The sequence below is a fragment of the Brienomyrus brachyistius genome, chromosome 14 (genome assembly GCF_023856365.1).
Source record: "Brienomyrus brachyistius isolate T26 chromosome 14, BBRACH_0.4, whole genome shotgun sequence".
Classification (NCBI taxonomy): Eukaryota; Metazoa; Chordata; class Actinopteri; order Osteoglossiformes; family Mormyridae; genus Brienomyrus; species Brienomyrus brachyistius.
In genome coordinates, this window is record NC_064546.1 from 11,130,033 (window position 1) to 11,150,457 (window position 20,425).

General features: G+C 42.2%; 1 protein-coding gene across 13 annotated transcripts in view; it reads left to right on the top strand.

Moving 5' to 3' along the window:
• The window catches only part of esrrga (estrogen-related receptor gamma a), a 151,245-nt gene extending 146,447 nt beyond the window's left edge, over positions 1 to 4,798 (top strand). For all 13 annotated transcript variants that reach the window (XM_048975543.1, XM_048975542.1, XM_048975537.1 and 10 more), the window contains one exon: positions 850 to 4,798. In XM_048975543.1, coding sequence (XP_048831500.1) covers positions 850 to 1,094 — 245 coding nt within the window. In that variant the 3' untranslated portion in view covers positions 1,095 to 4,798. The remainder of the gene's footprint in view (positions 1 to 849) is intronic.
• The last annotated feature ends 15,627 nt before the right edge of the window (positions 4,799 to 20,425 follow it).

A 20,425-nucleotide genomic window follows, 5' to 3' on the forward strand; every position in this document is an offset into this window, starting at 1 on the left:
AGCTGACAGGAATCCCTCTGGTATCAATCCTTGTCCCTCGCTGGGTTTCACGCCCCACCTATATGGACCTGGAGGGGACTGCTCACTATTAAGGGGCTGTGGATGATAAATATTGCCCCCCCCCCCATGCAGTCATACTGGTGTTCCCATGGAGTCAAACACAGGAGGACTACCGGTGTTAAGAGAGAGCCACACACTCATGGAGAACCCGCTGTCCCTGCCAGGGGGGCACACTCTAGCGCGGGGGGGGGGGGGGGGCACACTGGAGCGGTGTCACTCGTCTTTGTGTCCCCCTGGTTTGCGGAATGTTACCTGACAAGCCTGAATGTCCCCCCCAAAAGAATCACTGCTGTTTTTCAGTGTTCCTCCAATATCACTAGTTACCAGTAGGAGATTGTCATGGTGTCTCCTATGAAATGCTGTAGCCCATTCAGATGCTTGGTGTGGTTCGCACTTGCACTAGATACAAGAGCCTGTTGTGATGCTTACAGTAAGTGCGATGTCATTGTGTATGATTAAGTATATCTTGAATATCTTGATACCGTAAGTCCCTCCAGGGTGTATCCCTGCGTTGCAACTCATCACTCCGCCTTACACCTGAGATCACGTTTCCTTCCTCCTATTCTGTTCCAAGTCATTCCTGAAACGTATGAAATTTGCACATTGTAACTTCGACCTGTTGAATAGTTATCGCTGCAGGTTTTCCGTTTGCCTGCTTCCGTGCAGTAGGGGTACCGATCCTACGGCACGACTGGGCTTAGACCACCTGAGCCCGGCCTGCTTCCGTGGTGACAGTGTGATTCCGCATTAGCGCATATGCTGACCATAGTCCTGCTTGCTCCCCGGCAGACTCCATGCACATAGAGGATGTGGAGGCAGTGCAGAAGCTGCAGGACGTGCTGCATGAGGCCCTGCAGGACTACGAGGCAGGGCAGCACGCGGAGGACCCGCGGCGGGCCGGCAAGCTGCTCATGACGCTGCCCCTGCTGCGGCAGACCGCCACCAAGGCCGTGCAGCACTTCTACAGCATCAAGCAGGATGGCAAGGTGCCCATGCACAAACTCTTCCTGGAGCTGCTGGAGGCCAAGGTTTGACTCCAGCCCCCTGGTTCGCTCCCCCTCCCCCCGCCCCTACTCCTCCACCCCTTTACCCATTCCTCCCCACACTGGAGGGTCCGGCTTCTGACTCCACCTCCTCGTCCAGCGGGGAGATACAAACACTCGTGCACCAACAGCGGAATCTTGTCTTTAGACTGTAACTTAACGACAAGACATATAAGAGTAACGCTACTCATAACTGTCAGAGGCGGCGATACTTGTTGACAGTGTGATTAAAAACAAAAGAAAACCCTGAAATAACTGCAGCAGGCACCTAGCAGTGAGACTAAACCAGCTTTCAAGACGTTCCTCTGAGTACCCAGTGCGCTTTTCGTCGCAGTCGGGATGGTTTCGTTTATTTATTCTTTTTCCACCGAACCCAATGCCGAGGACGTGCAAAAGGAGCCCAGCCCCGCCTATGGAGGGTAGTCAGTCCAGTGGATGCCAACGAACATCATTATCGCCCCCCCTAATGTCCCCTCATAACAAAGGAATCAAAGCAATCATTCACTCCTTGCTGCGGAGTCTCGCCACGGCGCATTGACTGAGTGCAGTATTAGATTTTGCAGGGGCAGTTTGTCGACGTGTTGCCTAAGAGCAGCTTCCAGGATCCTCTGTCCTATTGCATCTGGATCGGTTACAGTCATTCGATTCCCTAATTGTTTTCTTTTGGGTCATTCAAATTCTTCTTATTCGTTGTTTTTTTAATTTTCCTTATTTTATTATGATATTTTTCAGGGAATACTTAAAGCTTTAGTCACTCATGCAATGTAGGAGGGATACTGCATTTAAAAAAAAAATAATTTATTGGTTATTGGCTTTTCTTTTATTGTTTTTATTGTGTTAATGGATTAAGGCAAACGAAGTAACGAAGGACAGTATAAAAATGACGTATGTATACAACACTGAAGACACTTACTAAATTATTTTTGTCCATAATTGAGTTTCTTTTGTAAGAAAGGAAAAAATCTGCTTTTGCCAATTTTCTAGAACCTTTTATCGAGCAATAGTGGTTACGAAGGGAAGGTGCATATTAAGATATATGCAATTTATGTTTGTGCCAGTCTTAGTCAAGGATGATTTTCTTTTCTACAACAAGTTTCAACTTCCTTGTTTCCCGTGATTGCCGTCTGCTATTAGATTACACCCATGGTACCAGCCTCTGAAGATCTGAAGTCTTGACCACCAGCACTGACCAGTAACACTTATGTTTGTGTGGTACAGGTCCTAAGTCTACCCGAAAATATAATCTTTTAGCAAACAACCGTGAATTCAGTCCTATAGCAATATATTATACGATACAGTTAACATAACCAAAGTTGAAATCTAGCCGCGTTTCTTAGAAATAAGAAACAGTTTTAATCATAGTAACACATGATGTAATCTAATTAGGAAGGCGACTCACAGTGAATGGGAAGTCAGATAATAGGGACAGTTACTCTTCATCACTTTCTATAACAGATATATCAATAATAAGCAGTTTATGTATTTTCTGAACCTTCTGGAACATTGTATATTGTAAATGAACAGATTATAAATCTAACCTAAGGCATTTTATTGGACTGAAATGGGGGAGAAAATTTTAAAAAGTAGTTCAGTATCAAAATGTTTCACTCTTGTTGTGCTTTTCCTAACCTTTCCTTTTTACTCTTCCTTTCCTGTTTGTTCCCTTTACGTTTGGAGATGTCGTGTGCTTTGCGTGGTGATTCCAGGTCTTGTGCTGTATGCTTTTTTTTTAGACACAGGGTAGACTTAGAGACAATACTGGATGTAAAAATCCTCAGGAGATTTCAGCAGCATACGCTTGGATACCTATTTGGTAATAAGGCTCTTCCTAGTAACTGCTAGATCCAAAACAATATCTCTATACCCTCTTATACAGATGCATAAGCAGCCGTTTTAAAAAGACGGATAAAATAAACGTATATAAAAAGGGTTAATTTGTGTAACTATTTCTTGTAGAATAACAATGTATATCTTAGGGTTAAAGACGAAAGAAAAAGCAGAATTTGATTATTCAGAACATAAGCTTATGTATCTTTTTTATTTTCATTTGTTTTTTTGTTTGTTTTTGCGAGATGCTGTATATAATGCCGTCCATGCTTATCTGCCCAGTTGTTATATTATCTTAACTCTTCAAGGTTGCTAAGGGAAAAAAAAAAATGTTGTTTTGGTGCAAACCGGTTTCCAGAAATATCGCGTTAACTTTGTGTGCTTATTAAAAACTATTACATTTAAAAAACCTCAAAACCTAAAGAGAATAAATAATTTTTTTAAGGAAAAAAAAAATAAATGGGGGACTGTGGGCTTTTCTTTTCCTTCAGTCTTGTTATATAAATACCGTGTATCTATCATTAGCTAAACAAACCTATATAATAGATTGTGGTTTTGAGAGATAACTGTTCTGTGATTCTAGACTTAATAATCATCCATAGCAACTCATGGGATGGTCAATGACTTAAAGGATATTTCTGTTGATAAGACGTTGGCATTACCATTGTATACATACACAACTGCTGGGGGCAGGGTGCCGTTTTCTTTTGGGGATTTTATTTTCCAGTTGTTTCTTGTTTATCTTATTGTGTAATAGCTATATATACAGGACACAAAGGGGGTGAAAGATATGAAAACAGTCTCTCAAAGGCGATTTAAGCTGAGCTGGTTTTTCATCATTGTCGTTTGAAAGACAAAACATAACCATTGATGGCTTGATTCGTCTGCGTGTCAAGTTTAAACAAAGTAAAAAATGGGGACAAAAAAAGTCTCACAGGGCACAGAAAAGCATCGTGACCTTTTGTCTGCAAGCGAAAATGTTAACTAGGCCTACGTGAAGTACAGCTGTATTCATAAGGGACAGGCGAACACCAGGACTGCAGCAGATAATTTATTTACATGACACCCAAAATTGTTATTTTAATTTTTTTTTAAACCTTACGCATTGCTGAATGATGGGCAATGCTTTCGGCTTAAATCATGCGGAGAATGTTTTGTTGTGTGTCTTTCAACACCTTACGCAAATGTTTATTATAGGAAGGGTGTGTTGCTTTGCTCAGACCTTTTCCTGTGTGTTTTCTTATTTAAAGCAATATGACTGTGCAGCTAGTCAATGTTGCACTTTGTGTTCAAATTAGATCAAAAATGCTGTATTTATTGGACTATTTTGCATTCAAACGATAATAAGATAATACGACAAAAATGTACAAACAACTGCTATTTTTTATTAGGGGAAAGGTAACCCTCGTTTGTTGTATCATTTACTCACCGGTGTAAATCTGCCTAGCAACTGAAAATGACGCGCGGCTTAAATACAACAAGGGGGAGAGTAAAGAGGAATGTGAAAGAAAGGGAAAGAAAGTAAAAAAAAAAAATCAAAAGGTTATAAAAAGTTAAAAATAAAAATAATAAAAAATAATATCTTCAGTCCAGGAGTTGCTGAAACAAAGTGTAGTGAGAATCATGTCAGTAGTTCTAGATGTGCTTCACATCTGTAAAACAATTAACTGTATATTTTTGTGATGTGTATCATAAAGTGTGCTCCAACGATATATGTCCATTTGTGTAAATGTATTTATTTTACATTGTATATATTGTTCAATGCAAAAAGAGAGACCTATGATTCTGTAACTACGATCACTTGTGTAACTCCAATTATGCCTTTCAGGATGACAGTAGAGCAATATTAAACACGCTTCCAGTTTTGACACTTTTGTCAGCCCTGTTATTCCTCTGAAACTAGATCTGAAATGTTTTTCTAACGCACTTTTTCACATTGAATTTTTTTTTGTAACAGTTTACTTAAGGTTATGTTCTTAGTAATTTATAAACCCATTCATAATGCATAGTAATGCATTCATAAAGCATTATAAACATGGTTATAAATATTTATGCATTATGAATGCTTTATGAAGCCCTTATAATGCATTATAATGGTTGGTATAAGCATAAGTGTTACTCATTGTGCCACCCTATAAAATGTCTTCTATTAAAGACCACTTCATATACGTATTCTGATATACAGAATATTATTGTGATGCATACATAAAACATTAGGGTAACACTATACCTAAGGCCATGTTTTTAATACTTTAAAAACACATTATAGTGCATTATAATGCATTCATAAAGTAGTATAGATATTTATAAAAATGCATTATAGCCATGTTTATTATGCATTATGACTGCCTTATGAAGCTCTCGTCTGTAATGCGCTATAGATACCTTTACAATGGAGTACGAATCATTCTTAATTCTTGCACCAAGCATTATAATGCATTTTTGTATATAGGCTTAGAACATAGAAAGGTTTAGACTACATAGTGGATTTCATAGTCAGATTTCAAGATCTGGTGAATGATCATCAACCTACTTGTAAACAGCACAATGCAATTTACTCATCAAAAGCAGCGGCCTCATTCTTTGTCAATCCGAATGCAGAATTTACTCAGCTGCACACGCATTTGCTTAAGACCTCTATACCGCTGCATTCTGCAAGAAAATAAGTTAGCGTTGGAAATTGGAGAGACCGTAAAAGATAAAACATTACACGGCATGCGGTGTGCATAAAAGCTGAACCTGAACAAGGGGCGTGTGACAGGCCAGACAATCTTCGGAAATGGACAAAAATAACGGTCCCTGGGTTTTTGTGATGGATCGCTTCAGTTATTCAAAGAATTGGAGCGTATCAGCCCACAAGTTTGTTTTGATTAAGTCCATCTATGAATAGAAGCATTCTACTGTCCCCTGATCAGGGGTTATGGGTATTTTACTATAGTTCTGAAATGAGAAAGGACTGCTGTCTCATATGTTTCTCCCTCCAGAAGCATTAAGTCAGGGGATAGATAGCATGTAATTGCTACAGCAGTGCAGCAGATTGCTAGCATTAAACCATAAAATTCATCTACCACATCCACAGCGTTTCTTATATTTTTAAAGAATTAAATAAGTACATGTAAGAGGTGTGTATATATATATATATATATATATATATATATATATATATATATATATATATATATATATATATATATATAAAATTCCTGTCACAGGACAGCAAATACTACATTCTGGATGAGCCACAACATGCTTCCCTGTTAGGACAAAGGCGAGATGGGGAAGGCGGAAGAAAGTCCTTGACAAGCTAATACAATATTTAAGGCATGTCCACCGAGAAGATAATCAAGTGCTCTCCCCTCGGGCTCCTGACCAGACGTTGGGATGTAAGACAAGTTCAGCGCGTCGCAACCCTACAAAGGGTCTGTGTTCTGCTGCCTGCCACCCTCCAGCTGTTCGGACCGATCTGTCATAATCCTCACTTAACCGCAGCTGACCACTGAAGATGCAGGACGGCACGCACCTAGAAAGCGTGCCAAGCGTCGGAGACAAGGCAATAAGCTATTCAGGATGTGTTCCGCTCCCGGCTACTCTACTTTGCCGCTGCGTGTCCGGTGTCAGCCTGCCTGCCCGAGCTAACATTAATCAACGCCGGCACGTTCGTAGCCTGACTCCTGCCGTCCTAAGCACCCCTCAGCCTTGCTAAGGTGGCTCAGTCCCCTCCTGCTATTACGTGTCATATAATGTGGGGAGATTTAATGTTCTGTAGCAAAAGCATTTAAGGTTTTAAAATAGAGAGCGGTGACCTGTAGGCAAATATTTTTCAAGAAGATGACATCATAAGATATCGCCGAATGGGGCCCAATGGCACGGCATTTTATTTGTGCTGCCGTTGCCTACGTTTTGCTCATTTGGAGTTCATTCATTTTATTTTATCTTTATGCCGTTGATTCATTATTATGACACAATAAAAGCTACTTGAGCATTTCAGAGGCTGAGCACCGTCGTCATTAACCTTGTGGAACGCTAAAAGTGCTCAATGGCATTCATGATGGAGCCTTTAGCGCTTTAGCCTCTCATAATGATGCAGCGAGAGTAGACCTGCAGCGATGCGATTTTGCTAGAAAAATCGGTGCTATGGCTGAGGCAGGAAAGATCCTTTTAGGGCATCGTTAGCCTACTTCGAATGCCATAGTTCTACTAGAGTGGATAGTACCTGTTGAGTTTAACCTTAAATTTTTTTATTGATTGCTCAGTGATTGTTACCTGCTGAACGTGACATTGTTATGGCTTCAGTGAGTGGGTGCTTGAAGATGAATGGCACAGATTTTGTGCGTTTCTGTAAAAGGAACCGTCAGTCTTGAAGGTGATTCCCATCCCTTCCATTCCTGGCTCTGTGTGTAGCGTTTGCATGTTCACCTTGTGTTTGGTTGAATTTTCCTTGAGTACTCCAGTTTCCTCCCACAGTTCAAAAATGTGCTGATAGGTGAATTAGTCGGTCTAAATTGCCCTTAGGGTATGATCCCAGCGATAGCCTAGAATCCTGTCTAGGTTGCGCTCTACCTAGGGTCCTGTGCTTCCTGTCATTGGTCTCAGGCTCAACCACAACCCTGTAAGAAATAAGTGTTATGGAAGATGAACAGATGGATGGATTGGTGGATGCTTTTAGTCTATGAAAAAGGTGTAAGGATGTAGCAGCCTTATATTTCAATGTTTTGCATTCGGTAGGTTATGCTGAATCTGCATGTGTGACCCTAACCGCAGCACCAACCTGAATTTAACATTTAACACCAGTTGAAAAAAATGGTTTGGAAAAAAATTGAACAAAGTAAACAAACAGTCGTCCATTTCCCAGTTGAAACAGGAATGATTATTTACGTTTTTTGCCTAGAATACGGCCACCCCCCTTCTGCGCTCCTGTTCCAGTGGCACAGGCCATCAGGGCCCCATCACTTGTAAAGTGCTAATGTGCCCCCCTCCAGCCCGGCGCTGTTTCCCTCCCAAATGTGCCCAATTTATTTCTCAGTATCAATGCTGGTCACTCTCCTGGGCTGCCTCTGCCGGTGACACCAGGCGCTTGGCGGTGATGGCCTTTTCACGGGGCCCTCACTCCCCCGACGCTGTTTTTAAACCGAGAGAAGGCTGTTCTGGTGACAAATAGGTGCAGCATTATATATACAGAAAGAGAGAGAGGGAGAGAGAGAGCTAGAGAGAGAGAGTATGGACAATGTGTAAAGAAGATAACTATAGGATAATGTTCCCTCCTGAGGACCTGTCACCCTGCTGTGTGGATGTACAACAGATGATATGAATGAAATGATAAAATAAATAGATTGATAACAAGCTTCTGTGTGTGTGTGTGTGTGTGTATGTGTGTGTGTGTGTGCGTGCGTGGAAGTGAATGAGCAGGCCCCATAACGATAGGTATATACCCTACATGTTCATGCATGCATGTGTGTGTGCATGTATGTATGTGTGTGGATTATGTATATATAACATTATGGGGACCAAATGCTCCCCACAATGTAATAAAAACAATCAAAACTGACCTTGTGGGGACCACTTTTCAGGTCCCCACAAAGATCTGTGAATGCAATCAAAAAACTAAAAAAAAAAAAAGTCTCATATTTTGGTCATTTATGGTTAAGGTTAGGGCTGGGTAGGGGTTAAGGTTGTTATGTTGGGATTAGAGTTTTCCCCATAGAGATGAATGGAGAGTCCCCACAAAGATATAATTACAAACCTGTGTGTGTGTGCGTGTGTGAAGGGTACTTGTGCAAACCAAGCAGGGCAGAGAAACGTGGTTGCGTGTGCCCAGTATGTCTGGAATGAGTGCTGACGGATCCTGCATAGTGACACTGGGGTCTAACACACGGCTTCTAAAGTTTCCACGAAATGTGGAGTCACTCAGCGGCTGATCATTCGATCTGGCCAAACGCTCTGCCAAAATTAAACTACACTTAATTTACATTCTGCATTACATTACAGGTGATCCTGGGGCGGCAGATAAATGCCCCAATCTTTGGTTTCAACTGTATATATGTGTGTGTCTGAAAGCAGCGCATGATTTCATATGTGAACAGAAGCAGTCCAATGTACCTGCACTCATACACATTCAAACACACCACTATTGCCTCACACCTCTGGGACCCGGGTTCGATTCTCCACCATGGCTCCGTGTGTGAAGTTTGCATGTTCTCCCCGTGTCATTGTGGGGTTTCCTCCGGGTACTCCGGGTTCCCCCCACAGTCCAGAAACATACTATGTTTAATTGGAGTTATCAAATTGCCCATAGGTGTGACTGGTGTGTGAGTGTGCACTGCGATGGGTTGGTGCCCCATCATGGGTTATTCCCTGCCTTGCACCCATAGCTCCCGGGACAGGCTCTGGGTCCCCCGCAGCCCTGAATAGGACAAGAAGTTACAGAAAATGGGTGGATGGACAATGTGACTTGGGATGGAACGATACAATGAAAGCCCTGCACATGGAGTTAAGCAATGGTTTGTATTCAGCATTATTTCAGTAAATGCCAAGTGTGTGTGTGTGTAGTTAGTGGCAGTCAGTGTTTATAATTAGTTCGAGTTCATCACTGTATTAAATACCTGCCTTTATCCATTTCTTCATAAGCTTTCTTAAGAGCAGACCAGCCAATGTCTAAATCCCTGCTAATCTATTTTGCATTTAAAACATTTGTACTGCTGCATTGTCCCTAAGTGATCAGTTTGGCCATTATCAGTTTCACTGGGTACCTAATGGGTTTCATTTCTCAGTCTGTGTGATGGTGAGGAGTAACCAGCGGATTACTTCGGGGGCATTAATCACCGGGGGCTGCCTCCCACACGCATGCGAGACACTGCAGGATGGAAGGGGAGGGGCGACGGTCAGCCGAGTGCCGGTGTAAAAGGGTCATGCTCACACCTTTCTGTGCACTTAAACGTTTCACTTTGCTCTCAGTGAGCCATTAATTAAGCCCATGTGCATTTATAAATATTTTGCTAAGTCGCTGTAGTAGCAGTGCAGACATTAACCACAAAGCCTGTAGCATATGACAAGAATGAGGAAATCCAGCAAAGATACTGGGAACGACACATAAAAATGAAACAAAAAAGAAACGCTGTCAGGTAATACAAAAGGAAATCAGGTAATATGCAATATGAAGTGATGTTACATGAATGGTAAACCTTAATGCTGTTTATATTGTCTAAGGTCATGGTGAGCAGGTAGTATAGGGCACAAAGCAGGAGGATTTGGCATATTTCTCCTGGCATATTTTTTGGAGAAAACCAGAGTATGTAAAAGACACACAAACTGCACACACACACCGACACAGGGAGAGCATGCAAACTGCACAACACACACACACACCAACACAGGGAGAGCATGCAAACTGTACAACACATACACACCGACACAGGGAGAGCAAGCAAACTGCACACACACACCGACACAGGGAGAGCATGCAAACTGTACACGTGCACACACACACCGACACAGGGAGAGCACGCAAACTGTACACTTGCACACACACACCGACACAGGGAGAGCATGCAAACTGCACAACACACACACACCGACCCAGGGAGAGCATGCAAACTGTACACACACACACACACCAACACAGGGAGAACATGCAAACTGTACACATGCACACACACCGACACAGGGAGAGCATGCAAACTGTACACGTGCACACACACCGACACAGGGAGAGCATGCTAACTGTACACGTGCACACACACCGACACAGGGAGAGCATGCTAACTGTACACGTGCACACACACCGACACAGGGAGAGCATGCAAACTGCACACACACACTAACACAGGGAGAGCATGCAAACTGCACACACACACTAACACAGGGAGAGCATGCAAACTGTACACGTGCACACACACCGACACAGGGAGAGCATGCAAAATGTACAAACATACAGCCGGGACAGGACTCAGACCCCCCAAGCCTGGAGGTGTGAGGTGCCTCTGAGCTGCTGTGCTGCCCAGGAAAGGCTATTAATTTGTTACACTGCTATACTGTACTTGTCCTGGGAGTAGCTATATACGTCAAACATCCATCATAAGAAAACTACTCAACTTATGGCAAAAATTTGACAAATGTATTGCTCTTCAGTAACTAAGGGTTGTTTGCCTCCATACCCCTTTAAACCGTAAATAGTTGTATACACACCGTGAAGTTATGATTCACAGCAATGATATGACACAGTGGAGTTATGTTTTATTACGTTTCCATGCACATCTATCTCCATTTGTCCTCCTCAGCATTTGGCAGGTCCTGGGTAAATTTGCAACATCTCTATATTACAAATCTGGACCACGTTTGTCTAACTGGAAAGACTTGGATTACCCAATATCCTCTGTGACACAACCATATTGTGCCATTATACCGTGTAACTCAATGTTCAGACCTTCAACCTCCAGCTATGTTCAGTGATCATCACCTTTCCATTCCTTCGCATCTACCTTAACACCCATTTACACATTTTATTTACATTAAAACTGAATTTTTTATCCAAACTAATAGCTTGAACTCTATTTATACAGATAGATATTTTTGCATTTTTCCATTCACCGGAATGGATTTTTTATTTATTCTTTTTTTTTTTGCAAAAGCAATTTGAGTGAAGTACATGATGCAACAGTAGAGCCTTGTCTGAGACTCGGACAAATTAGCTTTTGGTCTGGATCCAGTTCCTTAACTACTTGCTACCAGCTGGCCGCCTCCCTTGGCTTTCCAATTTTCTTTAACCGCCTCCAAGATCAACCTGTATGTGTCCCATGGGGCTTGTGCCACTCTTTGTGTTGCTTAGTGACCCCCTCCCCCACTCCCTGCCATGCACAGGTCCCGGAATCGCACAGCGGTGGGACTGTGGGATGACTTCTGCAATGACCACACAGCCCTGGGGGCGCTGGGGGACTCTGCGTTTGTTTATCCCCGTTTGGATCAGGGTGGTCTTTGTCTTGTCCGACGGCTCAATCTGGAGTAAACTCCCCACAAAGGGTGGCACGCTGTTCATGGAGCTCCATTCCCTCTTCCCAGCCTGAGTGAGGTGCTTCCTCCATGTTCCCGGTGAACATGGAAAATGAGAGAAGCTTCTAGCATAATGCAATGATGCTTTATTTGCCGTATCTAAAAGTACATTGGAATGTGTTTGTTTTCACTTATCCTATAATGCTGAGCTTTTTCTGTTTTTAGACATACACAGGTGAGACTGAAGAATCAGCCATTTTTTCCACCAACCTCAGAGCATGTTTCAAAGGGATAAGGGGCTTGCTCAAGGCCCCCCAGTGGAGAAATGTTTACCCTGCCAAGCATGGGATTCAAACTGACAACCTTATAATCACAGGCACGGCAGCCTGACCTGCGGAACCACTCACAGAAGACATCAGTGCTTATGAAAGTAATCAACAGGAGGTTTTCTTCATGAATAGTAGAGATTTATTGCCAGAATAATTCTTGTTATTGCTAGAAAATAACTATGGAAAGTAAATCCAGCAATTAATCATTATGAAATGTATACGTTCACCTTGAACCACTTGAAATCCATCCATTTTTCCAGGACCATTTATCCAGTGCAGGACTGTAATGGGGAAGCAGTGTGTGTCTGTGGAAGACACCTGGCAGGGGACAGTCCATCACCAGGACACGTGTGCATAGGTGAACACACACAAATGACCAGTAGCTCATTCATTTAAACGCACATGGACATTGGGTTATAACCCTAACTCCATACACAGAGAGTCGGGGCAGGTGTCAGTCAGGTTCTACACTGTGCCTCTATGATGCCCCATAATTCTAACTTTCTAATTTAAATAATGACATTGTGTATAAAAATGTAGTCTTAACACTTACAACATTTCCAAAGACTATGTCAGGAAGGGTGTCAACTACAAATAGAATTTAATCGTGATTTTCTTAGGACAACTTGGCAAAAACATGCAAATTACTTTTTGGCAAAAAGATGTTTTTTTTTTTTTTCTTAGTCCTGACTTTTGACATGTAGCAGAGTTGCTAAGAGAAGGAGGGATCTTTTGTGGGGCTTCCAGATGTTCCCGCATCTGGATAGCAGAGGAGGCTGCTGTGATTCCGGGTGGGAAAGGTTCTAACCCCAACGCCGGATGCTGAGACTTTTAAGGACGACCGGTGAGATTCCCACCTGGCTGTGCGGCTTGGATGCCAAGAGAATCCAGGCAGCCGCGCTTTTTTACAAACTTTGACTAAATTATTAATCATATTCACCTAATTTACTCAATCTCTTCATTTAACACAGATATCTGGCAACACAGTTTGGTTTATCATAGCCAATCCAGTGATTTTATACTGTAATATTTAAAAATTATTAAAAGCCTTGCAAAGCTGAATAACCTCGCGGGTGGAGGCTGTTTGAAAAGTTGAGCACTTCTGAAAAATCTGATTATCGGAATCCAGTTTTATGACCATGTTACCCTACTGAGCTTTTGTACTAGAGTCATTTCTTTATCTAACACATGGAGTCTCTAGAGAATAAACAATGCAGAGTGCTTCTCAATACCAAGAACGTAAAGGTTGTATGTGTTCTTGGTAAGAATGTTCTTGTTAATGTGCCTCCTAAGAACAAACTCGGGACGCAGTGAATCATGGTATTGGTCTGGAGAGGATGCAACTGATGCATCTTTGATATTTGGGGTTGGGCTAGAGCAACATCTGCGGATTTTACTGTCCTCCATACTTCTGCTCTTGAGTATTGGAACTGTACTTCGGCAGTGGAAGATGACATCAGACGGGTATGTGACGACACAAGAACAGTGAAGTACACATATTGAGAAACAGCTGCAGTGTTTGCAAGCTCTAGTTGTATTGCCAGTTTTGCAATATGAACAAGATCAATGTAGGTATGGAGTTTTTAAGCATATCTCACTGTTGTTATTCAAATACAGAGCTATTAATTTAATAATAGATGTTTTTCATGCCGCTATCGCGGGTGCAAGCGGCCGAAATGAGTTTCCTCCGCAGGGTGGCTGGGCTCTCCCTTAGAGATAGGGTGAGGAGTTCAGTCATTCGGGAGGGACTCAGATTAGAGCCGCTGCTCCTCCGCATCGAGAGGAGCCAGATGAGGTGGCTCGGGCATCTGATTAGGATACCTCTGGGACGCCTCCCTGGGGAGGTGTTCCAGGCATGTCCCACTGGGAGGAGACCCCGGGGAAGACCCAGGACACGCTGGAGAGACTATGTCTCCCGGCTGGCCTGGGAACGCCTCGGGATCCCCCCAGAGGAGCTGGATGAAGTGGCCGGGGAGAGGGAAGTCTGGGCTTCCCTGCTGAGACTGCTGCCCCCGCGACCCGACCCCAGATTAAGCGGAAGATGATGGATGGATGGATGGATGGATGGATGGATGGATGGATGGATGGATGGATGGATGGATGGATGGATGGATGGATGGATGCATGGATGGATGGATATTAAATCTTGGGCTCCAGATTTTCCCCTTATTTGAAAAGTGGCTCTTGGTACAGTTTGAGGAATGCAGTGTGCAGCTGAACGCCTAAGCTGCCACAGCCATGTGACTTTGGCCCTTGTTCCTGATTGGCTAATTATGCACAGAAACACTTCAGGAGACTGAATATCACTGGTTGGCAGAAGCCCAGTCTGAAGCATTTGAGACCTGAGAATCTGAGAAATACTGACCTGTTTTTACGTCTCTGAATTACATATGTGCTTTACTGCACTGTATAACATAATATAAAACAACTACTAAAATTCACATTAAACAACAGTTTATCTAATATAGGGTCATATTGAACCTGGAGCCTATCCCAGAAAGTATCCCAGTGAATACAGTGCAGGGAACATCCTGGATGGGATGCTAGTCCATTGCAGGGCATAACCACACACACACACACACACACACGGCAGGAACCCATAGCCCTGCAGATGTGAAGCTATAATGCTAATGACTAACCCAAATGGCTTTATTTGTTTTGTGGTGTGTAGCTTAATGAAGGTTAGTGTTCAGGTGGTTGTGGGTTCAAATCCCATTGCTATATATATGTTGTCATATCATCTTTAAGCAAAGACCTTAACTCCAACTGCTCCACAGGTACTAGATGCTGGCTGACCCGGCACATTGACCCCAAAACATGCTCACACCTGAATGTGTGTGTGTGTGTGTCTCATGAAGAGCAAGATGGGATTAGCAAAAACGATTTCCTATGGGAATGAGTAAGTTATCTGTGTTTTTATAACTGGATAATCATAATTCAATTAATGTAATTGATTAATTAATTAATTAATGTCGATTAACAACCGTTTTGAAACAGTGCAGTTCTATGCTCTGTCTTAACTCCTTGTTTACATGCTGAAATATTTGTAGCTGAAGATCCATTTAACAGACAGGTCGGTCATTGCTGCACTATGCAAGACCAATGTGTGCATATGTCCAAGCATTATGAGGGTTAGCAGCTTATCTGGGCCTGTGGGTTGAGGTCAAACAGAAAAAGAGCAGGGAGCTAAAAGGGCTTCATTAGTTATTAAAAGCTAAGCAAACTCCCAGTGATAGAGGAGAGAAACACCCAGGAACTTCTACTTTGCAGTTGTACGAGCAGTAGCAGTAATAGTAGTATTGTTAATAATGTTATTCGTATTAATAAAGAAGAAGCAGAAGACCGTTTGATAGATATCCTTTTAAGCACTTGTAATTCAAACAGACCAAAAGGATGCCTGGCATTGTCTGAACAACAGGAGTGAAGGAGCCACACCAGCTGCTAATAAGAGATGTTTTTCATGCCGCTTAATAACCAGACAAGTTGCAGCGCATGGCTGGGTTAAACTACAAGGGTACATCTCCTGAGAAGTCCAGCAGACGTGAGAGGAGTCCCAGTCTCATTTGAATGCCATCTCTGTGGAAAAGGCAGAGATAATGGTAATACCAGACTTAAATTCGACACCCTCAGCACTCATCCTCAGGGTCTGCTGCAAGACGGGAGCTTAGGGAATCAATAGCAGGAAATCAAAATGTAATGCCTTGATTTAGGGCAATTGTGGCTGAGATTCTCATAGCATTTATAACGACTGATGCCATTCGCTGTGAGCTCACTCTGTGTATTTCGGCAGTTTTGTGAATCTTAACATGTAACGTGTGCCTTCAGATGCAGCCCTCTAATTAGCTGCACTTAAGAAAATAACATTAACAAGCACTTATTAGGGTCATCCTGCCAATGTTGCAAATACATCCATAAAGGGATCTGCTTTCAGTTATGGTATTTTTTAGCAATTAATGAGTTAAATCAGGGGCTTCAAGCAACAGGCTTATTTTGGAAATTTGTTTTGTAAAAGTGATCTTTATATAAAAAGGCAAAAAAAAATAATGTGTAGGAAAAAAATTCATCGGGTTAGTAAGACAAATGTTCCTTGAATCAAATTTCCCCATTGATGATATATGCATTAAACACACATTATTTAACTATACATGGTATTTGTAAGAAAATATATGTGAAATATATTGTGAAATGTATTATGTGATACATGCCATTTTTATCTGAACAACTGGGATATGATGAATGGATGAACCAAACAACAAACAAAAGAATCTATCCAAATACAAACAAACAAACAAACAAACAAACAAAAGAATCTATCCAAATACAAACAAACAAACAAACAAAAGAATCTATCCAAATACAAACAAACAAACAAACAAACACCAAATCATTTTGAGAGCCAGATCATTGTGTCTAATAGGTCATTAGAGGCGCCAGACCAACAGATGTCCACTGTTTGCCCACATCTTACAAATATTATTAAATAATTATAACAGAAAGATATTGTAATTGATAATGTTTCAAGTCTTCTGTGTGCATTACCAATGGATCTGGTAATGTCTACACACACAAGGAAAGGGTTGTGTATACATGCTTTCCCTGCAAGTGTCTGCTAAAAAATTTTGCACCGTGTCTAATACTATAAATAATTCACTAATAAGATAATCAGGCAGCAGTATGTATTTTCCGTTTAAAGAACTAAAGTGTGAATTAGTACTCTCTGACATACTCACACTGCACTGAGTTTATGTCTTGACATTTGCTCAAATTAACTGAATGCAGAATTTGGATTCCATGCGAGTAATATATTCAAACGTAGGAGCTCTCCTTTAAGCTGGCAAAAAACTGGCTCTGGTGTAGTTTATTGATTATTAGGCAAGCGCACTAATCTTCCTAAGGTAATTAAATGCACTTAATTAAAAAGTAGTCTGACTGTCTTTTGTTCACCAAAGCAATTGCAGCTGTTCAAATAAGATTAGCAGATAACAAACTTGTCTGAAAAAATAAAGGCCAATTTAATTTGTTTACATAATTTGAATGCATAGCACTGTACCATTGTCACATACATTCACCCTGCAATTATTACCGAGGAGAGAGGATTTGCTACCTTATTGCATGCAGTAGTATCCATTCAGCCTGAGTATTATATTAACCCAAGAGTGTTTTACAGATACAAACTGAAGGAGTGTTTTTAAGGTCATACTCGCTGTAGCCACAGGTCTTACATCTTAATCAGTTGGAATCGGATCAATAACACCAGGCTGTTTCCAAACAGGACGTCCGCGACTCCACCACACACATTCAGTTAGCTTCTCTATTATGACTGGTCACAATGTGCTAAAAGCCCCTGAATTTGCAGTCCCACCATTAATAACATGCAATACCACCCCCCCCTCCCCCAACACACACACACACATTGCACCACAAGACCCACAGAGAGTAAGGAAAGCATAAGCAAGATTATCACACCAAACAGTACCAGTCCTAGCCACTGTGGCACCTTAGGCGAGCATTACTATCGGCGCGCCCCCACTCCCCCTTTGAGTCAAAGTGAAATTGGCTGGCAAGTCGACGCCCCCTCAGAAAACGGTGCCCTAGGCGGCCGCCTATGTGGCTGACAGGATTGACTGGCCCTGACACCAAATGGCCACAGTCACCACCTTTTCCAACCGCATTTGTGAATAAGAAAATGTCTACCATAAGCGCCGTACAATGCATAATGGTGCCATGTCATAACTTGATTGCGAAGAAATGAATCACCAGGAGTTTTTATGAGAGCATAGACGTTACAGATACCAAACAGCTTTGTAATTGAATTCACATTACAGTGCTTACACTTATCTTCAGTTTATTTATTATTAAACAAATATGAATTTGCAAAACAAATCAGAAGTTAATTTTTTTAGTCTACATACAGTTCACGATCTAATTTTTGCTAAAGATTTGTAGTAGACTATACGCTACTTTTTACAATGGGTGAATTTTAAGAAAACAAAAATGTGTATTAGTGTATTTAACTAGCCTTTGTGATTCCTATACACGGAGTTTTTCTAGTCTTTCTAAATAAAGGTGGCCACGATTAGTTGTTTGGAAACGTACTGACAGTTCAGGGACTAGTTTTCCACACATTTAAAAGTTTAAGATTTAATTGTCCATTTCTTTTTTTCTAATCGGCATTTTTGTTTCATGGCTTAGTATATATAAAACCTGTCGGGCTTAATATGAGCCTTTGTCATTTTTTTGAGAAGCACCTGAATACAGGACTGGCTCCGGAGAAGGGTTGCTTAGCGACGGCAGCTAGCGTTCCTGAACCAAGAGGGGTACTTATTAAAGAGAGACGCACTAAGGTTTAGCCAACAGAATATCTGTCATAGCCTCCGGACGCCTGGGATAATTAGCTGTCTTGAGAAGATTCGCTTTTATGCTTGTCATTCACTCATGTTTTCTTGGTAATGTTGCAAGAAAATAGTTGAGGTTGGGTATAAAGACATTTGCTGACACTGATCTGCATGTACAAGTTGCATATACTTTGTTCTTAAACCCAAGCAAGTGTCCAGATGGCCACCTACAGTAATCAGCTTTGCAGAGAGACAGAGAGAACACAAGCTTCAAGAGCGCAACACGTCTAGGTAAGATAATAAGGCGATTTCCCTGTTATTTTCCATTTAAAAAAAAGAATCTGTTAAGTATTAATTTAAAAGCCACATATGTTTTAAAGAATTAGCAAACACGAATTTTAAAGTATTTGTCTCTGGGATTTATTTTCTGCTCCGATGTGAGGGAACTGGAAATGCATATGAATTACTTGACGGCAGAAGCCGAAGCTGTTTTTCCTCCGCTGACAACGTGTTGCATGCGAATGCGTCACGAACAGTCAGGATGCTGAATTATAAGCGTTTAACGGCGTCGCTCTGATGCAGGCTTGCCGAATGACTTTTTTTCCCAGTAAAACTAGATTAATACGGCTTCGGGGATGTAATTTCACTAAGCGATGGCAAAAGATCCGAGGTGTACTCTACAGTTCCAGTTTAATCTACATTTACACCAGGAAAGTAATACTATGTGGTGCAGCGCAAATTTCCCGTACATGACTTCCTTTAAAATGCAAACTTGAAGGCAAGTGCCCATTTCATGTCCTCAAATATTAAATGCTACTTTTTAATCACAATTTAACTACGATTTACATCAAAAGGCCACACTTCTTGAGTTAATGAGTTTAAATAGTGTGATTTATATCATGACAAATAACAACGGTCAGTGCCGTTTTAGTGTAGGCTGTAATCCCCTAGCAATACACGCTATATTTAATCAAAAATGAAACTGATATAGCAACAAAGCAAAATAAATCAGATCTGAAGAAAACACAAAATACTGACATCCCTTTCAGCAAATAGATTTTCCTTTGTCAGAATTTCAGTTGCTGGGCATGTACAGGTTGCCATTTCCCCCCAAAAAGACCCCGGTGGTGTTTCATGTCATATTTTCTCTATCCTCTCTTTCCGCAGCCCTTCCCGTGATTGGATTGGTTTGAAATCCCTGCTATCATGTAAAAGCTCTCGGCCTCCTTTTGGACATTGTGCAATTAAGGTGCGTGGCCTTACCTAAGGCACCGGACTGTAAAAATGTCACCTTCGCTCTGGCCCTCATCACTTATTTAAAGTCACTACACCGGGAAGCCGACTCCTTACCCAGAATGATCTGGCTGCCGCTGCCGCCGAGAGGTGCCACGTTATTGCTGTGCTCCGTTGGCTGGTACGTCTCTGCCAGCCTGGCTAGCCACCCGGGCCGCTTCCCCAAACTGGAGAACGTAGCGGCCTTCAAACCAGTAAGAATCTCGCCAGCCCAGTCCACATGTGGGATCCCAGAACGGAGCACTTTCTGTCAGCCCGGCCCGGCCCAGTATGGCCTCCGAAGCTGCTCCCAGCAGTTCTGCATTCAGGGGTGCCAGTACCGTTCCTCGGCCCCACCCTACGTAGACCTCTTCTCCTCTGGCTTAGGCACATGCGTGACGGAAGACGTCCACAGCTCCCACCCAGGGTCTGCACAGGGCTCAGCCGGCATCATTTTCTGGAACAAAACAAGCTGCTTCACCTCACCTCCCGTGCAGAGCCTGGGACCGGGGGGCTCGTTCACTGTCACTGTGTGGCTGAAACCCAAGGCAGATGCTGTAATGTAAGTAGCCTGACA